Genomic DNA, 9,187 nt, shown 5'->3' with positions numbered 1-9,187 from the left:
GAGCGAAGAGATAGAAAATGTTTCCGTGGAAAATCTGTGTGGCAGCACGTGTGTTTACATATACATTTCTCTCACTTTCTGAATCTGTGAAAGGCATTTAGACTGTGGATTGTACAAGTATTGGTCTAGTAGTATGCTCTACCACCGAGAGAAGAAATCAAAAACAAAGCACGTGAAACAATTACGTAAGATCAATTTGTTTCCGCAATATATGTTTTTATTTCTAACAGTATTGAATAGTATAATATTAAATTTAACTCCTGATTCATAAGGCTTTATGGTTATAAAAGTGCTACAAAGTTTTTATGTAATTAATCTAAATATTGATAACTATTTCTCTAGAAAATGATATATAATTTAATCAAATTTAACTTAGAATTTGATGAATATAAGAGAATATGATATAGGGTAATACCATCATCATAGTTTGTTATTATTTTAAGGTAGTGACTCACCTCTAGCATTGGAGGAAATGGGAGGGAATTAAAAGGTTAGTCATTCCCATTTTTTAACTATACTTTACCCTTACATAATAAGACCAATGTGTTGCGAAAGTAACAAATTATGGTAGAGAAATAGTAATTCATCGTCAATATAAGTTTTGAAATTATATATCCAAGCAAGTATAATATTTTTAAATACGAGAAACTACACTTATCATCCTCATACTACCATATAATTTGCAATTACCCCTCAACCCCATGTTTCAAATTTTGCAATATACCTTACCAATCTACCCCTAAATTTGCAATGTTTCCCCTTTATTAGGATTTGCTGTTAACTCGTACAAAAACCGCATCATGTGACCTCTAGCTAAGCCATAGGTGATTTTCTTTTTCTTTTTTCTTTTTTCTTAAACATTTTTGCCTCTCTTTTTTCTGATTTTTTTTTTTTTCAGTGTATCTTTTTCATATTTATCGCATGAAATGTTCATTATATCTCCGTTTAATAGAAAATCTTAATGAAATGGGAACATTGCAAACTGTGTGGTAGATAAGAAGGGTACATTACAAAAATTAAAAATATTCAAAATAAGCATAGTCTCTCTCTCTTTGAAAAAATGGAATGCCAATGATTTGGGAGAACGATGGCATTGAATAAAGAGATTCCCATGCTGGTATTCGTAACCAACTGTTCTCGGTAAATTCCGAACATTTGCCATCTAAATCGAGTTATTTCTTGTCACAATTGCCTGGCCTAGATATGTGGGAGTGGGGTAGTGATTGGGGGGAGGCCATTGACTTGCTCCCTCCCCCCACTTTATATTAAAAAATTTACTTTCAATCCATTTTTGTTTTTTATATAATTTTATTCCTTCTTTTAGATTAAAAAGAGTTTTTTAATGTAAAGGTGGGGGGAGGGAGCCAGTCAATGGCCTCCCCCCAATCACTACTCGTGAAAGTGACAACAAAAATTTACGCAAATAAAAAGTGTAAACCAATTTACACCTCGGTTAACTATAAACATTTTAAATTTGACGAATATTTTACACCACGCTAAACACTAAAAAGACAAAAGAAATCTTTTCAATCAGGCCATCAGTACGAGAAAGATCGACATCTTTGAAGGATATATATCGTCTACGAAAGGAAGGTGTGTGCTCGTCGTATTAAGGAAATATTGCAAGTGCAAGTTCAGGAGATTCAAATCCAATAACAAATGCAATAGTAAACCCCTTTCTCTTATCTGTCGCTCTAAAGGTTAAAAATATCGTCTAACAAATGAGTCTGCTCTAGTTCACAAGTGCAAAAATGTTGCACTAAGACTTTGAGCAGTTATCCATAAGATCCATGGGCCTCGTATAGATCCAATGATACAGGAGAAATTAATGTGGGGGAGTGGGGGGTATAAACGTCAAAATAGCCAAAAACAAAACAAAATAATATAACAACGTTCAAGGTGATGCGTTCTCTGTACTAAGAAACTACCCCTAACATCTTCAGCTCGAACATTTGGTGTTAAAAGGACCTACTTAATACATCTCTCCGCGCACCAAAACTGCTAGGGAGCGAGCCTATTAGCACCACCAAGGCACCAACCAGAACTCTGTAACAAGATGTAAAGCTTAGAAACCAAAGAATCCAAGCTCACTGGCTCTTTCCTTCTCGAATGTTTCAAAGTACTGATAAATGATTGTCACGGCTAGCAGAATCCCCGTTCCCGAACCAATCGCCCCCATGAAATCTGCCAACACTGTCAATGCACCAATGCACATGCCTCCAAACGCTGCAGCAGTGGGTATGTAGCGGTTCAGCTCCTTCTGCAAGTTTGACTCGCGATGCCCGGGCATCACCATTTGTTGTTCCTGCAAACTCAGCAGAAATCATGTATAAATTTACATGCAGCAAGTTGTTTTATAGCTGATGACTACACTTGCAGCTCAATCATGTATCAGGTTTACATCAATATGACACAACACGGTGGTGCCATATTGGTAAATATTTTCGCATGAAAGCAAAACATGATGAAAGCTACAAGCAGTCGGTTTAATAGTCACACCAAATAGAAAAGTTCACAACATATAACAATACAACTACAATCTTTTATAACTGTGAGCTTATCATCAATTCGGCATTTCGATGCACAAATCTCTCAATCTGCTACATATTATATTAGTGCCAAGATGTGGAGGAACTCAGAGAATAAAGACTTCAAAAAAATAATTAATAAACTCTCTTTCAGCTTATACATAAGGCTGTGTTATCATTGAGACGGTCAAGAGTTCCAGTTCCCAACTAAGAATCACGTGCGGATAGGCGGTACCATCCACTCCATTAGTGGGAGTGAGGCAAGGTGAAAGGGTGTCCAAGAGAGCAATAGCAACCATTATCAAAAAGAAAAGTGTACTTTAACCCATGTTGACATAATATACTAACACCACAATTTATTATTCAAACTTCAAGGTTCTTGGTTCAAATTATAAGACGAATCTACTATGCGAGCCTTCATATGTTTCGACAAAAATTTCATTTGAGAAAAACTGTACCAACATTTTTGGGCTATAACCCACAAATTTCCTATTAGCAAAACTTTTTAGGATGGGATTGCATCCTCTGAAACAGTGAGGCCACCAAATTTTATTTTATTCTCATTAGATTGCTTAAAGAGTTACCAATGAAAACTAGGGGGTTTTCCTTTTTGCTTCCCAAGGCAAAATATCCAACATTACTCTTTCCAAATTTTTTATGGTAAATATTTTAATCTTGGACCTACCCAACCCATATACACCTCAAAACGTAAGACATATCACAACCCCATCCTAACACAGTAATACTTGAGCTGATACTGATACGAAAGGATGATTAAGAAGGAAGATTTCCACCATTGAAGATACAACCGATTGATTTGATTATTGCCCCTAAGCCTTGGCTCAAATGGTAGAAGGATGGGAAAGAATTGCTATAGGTCTTCCCAACTCTCAAAGACAAACATTTAACTTTCTCGTTTTTTTGTGACACAGATTTCGACATAGGACCTACACAACCAGTATACCAATTGAGAACTTAAGACATATCCCAAATATACGCCATCTCTTTACCACATGAACCAAGGCCCAAGCAACAAGTTGTCGCTCAATTACTTGTAAGCCTTGGCTCAAATAGTAAAAAGATGGGAAGGAATTGGTGCAGGTATTACATTGCCTAAAGAGTAACTGATGCAATCAAGGTAGAGATAATCCAGTTGAAGTTTAAAACAACAGCTGCGCAATACAACTAGGTTTAAATTCCCAACCCTATATTAGTCTCAGAAAGTCTTCAGTATCTTTCAAACGGACTTCATACTTGCATATTAATTTAAGGGTAAATATTGACAGGTTGACAGGTCGACTCCAAGTTCAAAGTTGAATTGACCCCAAAGCCAAAATATTATGAATAATAAATAAATGGAGACAGCCAAAACACAACCATTTGACAGCATTACGGGAAAAAATTAGCAATGTAGCACTTTGTATCCCATATCATAAGACCAATTTCAATTTCAGAACACCAAATATATCCATATTACGAAGAATTCTTACCTTGAGCTGCTTGGCAACATCTCTAGCAGATGATCCAGAAACTTCAATCCAAGTTTTAGAGAATAATGCACAAGCCGACAACATAAATACTAGGTAGAACAGTGCATGGAAAGGATTGGCTGCCATATCAGCTAAGCTGCAAATGTGTAGCATCTTATCAGGATTACCAGGACCATTAAGGAGAGGAGTAAAAGCAGGCATAACTGGCAAAGACAGATTCTTCAATTTGCCATTGCACCCACATACTAGGAATACATACTGAATATGTTGTACCCATACATAAGAAAACTAATTTTTTTAAATAAACATGATTCAGAAACTGCAAAATAAAGGTTGACAAAGAACCAATATTTTTGGAGAGAAAAATTAAGTTTCTTAAGAAAAGAAGGGGGTTTAAACATAAAATACAAAATTTAATGTTTTCAATAGTTAAAAACCTTCAAAACTTCCAATCCCACTGAATATCAAACATGTAGGGCGGATCACATGTTCTTCTGTTAATTAAAGCTTTTAAATTAGACTTTTGCTTGTACAGTGTTATATGCTTTTTAATGTTTATCATTCATCTTTTAAGCTAAAAATTAGCATGCCTATTGTATATTTTTATATACTAGTCAACGAGTTATAGTCAAATGGAACGTCTTTTCCCTCAAGAAAAGATGGAGGGTACAGATGTGAGTTCCAAACCCTTTGGGTGCATATAAATTATCAAATGTATAAAATATATATAATACTAATTAATCATATTCTTACCATACTATATTATGCATGCACACAATGGGGCTTGAACCCATGGCATCTCCCCATCATACTCTTATGAGGGGTAAAACCATCATTTGAGCTAAAGCTAATTAACTACCCATTTTGTATCATATCAGTGTTTCTTTGATGATCCATCATTTGAGCTAATGCTTATTACCTACCCATTTTGTATCATATCAGCGTTTCTTTGATGATTTACTCATTTCCAAGTACGAACAAGGTATTATACATAAGAGAGAAGGCGATCTCTACAAAGGGAAAATTCTTGATTACCTCGACGGTGCAGTGATATAATATGCAAGACCACCAACAGGGATTGATTGACCACTTGAATATTCAGATTCCTTCCATTTACCCAAAAGGTTCACCAGAAAATTTCCACTGTACTTTCTGTAAAGCAGCTATACAAACACACAACAAATACAAGTTATTTACATGGTAATACATAAGGTCAAATTTAGCTTGAGACTTTTTTTTTTTTTTGATAAGTCAAATTTAGCTTGAGAAATACAAACATAAAATATCAGTACCTGGGAGATGAAGTAAAGATTGGACACAAGTGCAGAATGTAGAATGATGGGCATGTTAGAGGTATAGAACAGCTTGATTGGATATGAACCCTGCTGTCCTCGGGCATTCTTTGACCTCACAGGCAAAACCACACGGAAACCTTGGAAGTAGATTACAATTAGGAAGACCAAGACAGTAGCAAGCAGGTTTGTCACGTTCGGAAGATTCTGCCGGTAAAAAGCCTCACGGATAGCACGGACCTTGTCCGAACGAGTTATCAGCAGATGGAATAGAGCAATAACAGCACCCTCAAATTCAGCTCCTCGTCCACTGTTAATAGTGGTGGGACTAAATGCTTTCCAGATAATGTTCTCACTGCAAAAGAATGGCAGAACTCTTCAGAAATTCAAAACCACGAAATAATTTCAAGAAAGTAGCTGACTGATTCCAGTAAAGACACTAAGCTCTCGAGTTAATTTAACCATGAGGCAATGAAACTCTTAGCACTTAGCATTGAAAGTTTATATTGGTTGTGTATCAAGAAGAAGGAGATTACAACACTCACCAGATATTGGTAGCTATGAAAAGTGAAATTCCAGAGCCTAGACCATATCCTTTCTGAAGAAGTTCATCTAAACATATCACAATGATACCAGCAAAGCAGAGCTGAATGATGATAAGAATAGCATTTCCTACTCCAAGTTGGCCAACACTACCATACATCCCAGAGAGAACATATGCAACCGCCTCGCCCACAGCTATCAGGATGCCAAGTAACTTCTGTGCACCATTTCTGGGAAGGAAAAGAAAAAATACCATGAGGAACAGAGCACAAGATGCAGAATCCAGCTTAAGTTATAGAAAAGAAAAACAGCAGCTAAGTGCTTTTGAGGGAACATTCCCATAAAGGCAAAAGTTTTCATAATCAAAACAAGCAATGCACTAGAGAGCAAGCACATTCACAAATCATGCATGAATGAAAACATGCACATAAAAATGAAAAATCAATGCAAACCCAACTCCTCAAATTAAAATATTTTGAATGTCTGCTGACAGAACTAGTACACAAATACAAATAGATAGATAGATAAAGAAATAAATAAACCCTAGGCCAACAACCCAAATACAACTTAAATCTCAAAAGGTACTTACAAGAGGGCACGATCCTCACGTACATTGTTGTCAACTTCTATGATCTTTGACCCAGCAAGGAGTTGCATCACCAGTCCAGAAGTAACAATTGGGGTAATTCCAAGTTCCATGACAGTCCCACGGTTCGAAGCAAGGATCACACGCATCCAATAGAATGGATCTGCACCTGTTGTGGAGTGTATGCCATACAGAGGGAGCTGACTGCAAACCAAGAAAATGAAAAGAGAGATCACGGTATAGATGACCTTCTCCCTGAATGGAACTTTTCTATCAGCGCTCTGAACTTCAGGCAGAAATGAAAGGAATGGTCTGACCAAATGGAGTACTCTAAATCCTCCTCCCATCTTATTTTTGTCCAGACTACTTCAATCCAACCTGTTCAGCCATTCATAGAACATGTGAGTTCAATGTAGAATGTAAAACAAGTACTTGAGTGTCATCTATATAACATTCCCAGATCCAAACAACAACTGCCAGCAGGCCATTAATTTGTAGACGGATATAAAAGCGAAAAACAAACAAATAGTTGCCATTGATAGTAGGGAACATGCCCTATAATAGAAGCGACAGGTGCTGCCCAGCAAAAGATGAACAACAAATAAAATAAAAGAAACAAATACAGACACATATAAACATGCAAAATAAGTGAGATGCCTGCAATCAGTAATGCATTTTGAATGGGAATAGAATGTCCTGAATATGACCCCAGTTTTCAGGAAACAATGAGTTATTATCAGATCTAATTTCAAATGCTGTTACTGAAATGAAAATAAAATCTATTTCCAACTCAAACAGGACTTTAAAACCCCTGAATTGTTCAGATTCCAATGCCTTTTTCTAATATTTTGAATAAAACCATGTTGTTTTCTTCAACATATTCAAATTGCCACCAGAGTGTGACAACCAGAGAGATTAACGCATCCAAACACAAGTATTTTTTATAAAAAAAAAAAAAAAAAAAAAAAAAAAAAAAAAAACTGCCACCATTTTCAGCAAACAGAAAAAAAAATCATACTCCACGCTTTGTAAAACATTTTAAGCCCTTTATCAACTGAAAGCAACCAAAGATCAAACAGCAACCAAAAAAAAAACACTCTTTACGTTTCAATTTACAACATTTGTTCTTTAAAATTTAGAAATAACTTTCTTTCTACTATCAAACATGACAACCCATGTTATGATCTAGCAATTTCTTATTGCGATAATTTACATCACAATACATCACCAAAAAGCGAAACCTCCAAATCCCGCAACAATAAATAAATCGATGCTACCAAATATTCAAATCTTCAGGAAAAACCGAAATATTCAAAAGGAAAATCGCTTAAACAGACATGTATTTTATAGGATACCGATGCACAAAGATCACACATGAAGACCAACATACATTCATACGTACATTCGAAAATCGAACAGATCTGCAAATCTTGAATGAAATTAGAGAGAAGAGAGAGAGTTTAAGGCTGAGAAACTAACCTAAGATCCGTAAGATTGAAATCGATTTTGAGAGACCGAATCCTGTGGTTCCTTCTAAATCGCTCCGAGAATTTCCTCGAGAACAAGCGGATCTGAAGGAGCCTTAGAAGGAACGTAAGGGTTTCGGGGCTGGGCGTGACATATGTAGGAGGGCGGACGTGGCACAGAGGCCACGACATTCAGGCGAATTAGCGTTTGACACGTTTGGAAGGAAAGTGACCTGGGTTGGAGGAGCCGGCATGTTTGACCAATACTATTATTTGATTTCTTCTTCACAAAAAAAAAAAAAACTATTATTTGATTTTTTTTTATTGTCCTTTTCATGATATATCACGGTTTATGAGTTTAGAAAGGATAATAAAACAAATTTAAGAATAATATAGAAATCTAAATCATAAATACTTTCATCTCTATAAATTATATTTAATTTAGCAACTTATCTCCTATTTAAGAGCATTCACAGCAGCTTTCTTAAAGGAGTCTGTTCCTTAAATTTTAGGAAAAATTTCAAAAAAATTACAAAAATCCCTCCACAGCAGATTCTATTCACTTCTTATTCAATTATTTATTCACAAAATATATTATTATATATCTTCTACTTTATTTCTCTTTCCTACTTTTTATATAGTAAAGGTAAAAAATATATTATATATCTCCTACTTTATTTTATTTTTCCTACTTTTAATTAAAGTAAAAGTAAAAAAATAATATTTTAATGATAAGGGAAAAATGAAGGGAAGCTGCTGTGAAGTGTTTTTTGATAAAGAAATAAAAAGTAGTTTTGTTCCTTATATTTAAGGAAAATGATTGGAAAGCTGCTGGGAATGCTCTAACGTATCTTTAGCCTTTAAGTTTCGTTCAAACAACAAAATATATATATATATATATATATATATGCTAGAGGTTTCAAAAAGTATGATTTAAAATAACGATTTTTAAAATGTGTTATTCGGAAAATCGCAGTTTAACTTTTAAAATTGAGCATTTTCAAAAAAACATCATATTGTCTACGATTTGAAAAGGAAGAAAATCTGCATTTTCAAATCGCAATTTTTAAAAATGAAATTTCAAATGATTTATTTTCTACAATTTGATTTAAAATTACATTTTTATCTGCGAAGTTGCTATTCGAAACGCACCCTTAAAAAGAAATTACATTCTTAATATCTTATGGATTTGGCTTAATTGCCATAAAAAAACTACAACATGTGTATTATAGTTCCACTCAATGATCCATATTTAATTTTGCTTTCTCCTTCTTTCTCATCA

The 9,187-nt window shown here is 34.9% G+C and overlaps 1 protein-coding gene across 1 annotated transcript; it reads right to left on the bottom strand.

Annotated features, from left to right (window-relative positions):
- Positions 1-1,660: 1,660 nt before the first annotated feature.
- LOC133874852 (uncharacterized) lies at positions 1,661-8,075 on the bottom strand. Its single transcript, XM_062312737.1, has 7 exons — positions 7,919-8,075; positions 6,443-6,817; positions 5,856-6,083; positions 5,311-5,665; positions 5,054-5,181; positions 4,019-4,154; positions 1,661-2,305 (listed from the first exon to the last, which is right to left on the bottom strand). Exons 2-7 carry the CDS (start codon positions 6,784-6,786, stop codon positions 2,066-2,068), a joined length of 1,431 nt encoding a protein of 476 aa, XP_062168721.1. The 5' UTR covers positions 6,787-6,817; positions 7,919-8,075; the 3' UTR covers positions 1,661-2,065.
- Positions 8,076-9,187: the final 1,112 nt, after the last annotated feature.

This window comes from Alnus glutinosa, chromosome 8 (genome assembly GCF_958979055.1).
Source record: "Alnus glutinosa chromosome 8, dhAlnGlut1.1, whole genome shotgun sequence".
Lineage (NCBI taxonomy): Eukaryota > Viridiplantae > Streptophyta > Magnoliopsida > Fagales > Betulaceae > Alnus > Alnus glutinosa.
The sequence above is the reverse complement of the archived record's forward strand: the minus strand, read 5'-3'. Positions and strand labels throughout refer to the sequence as shown.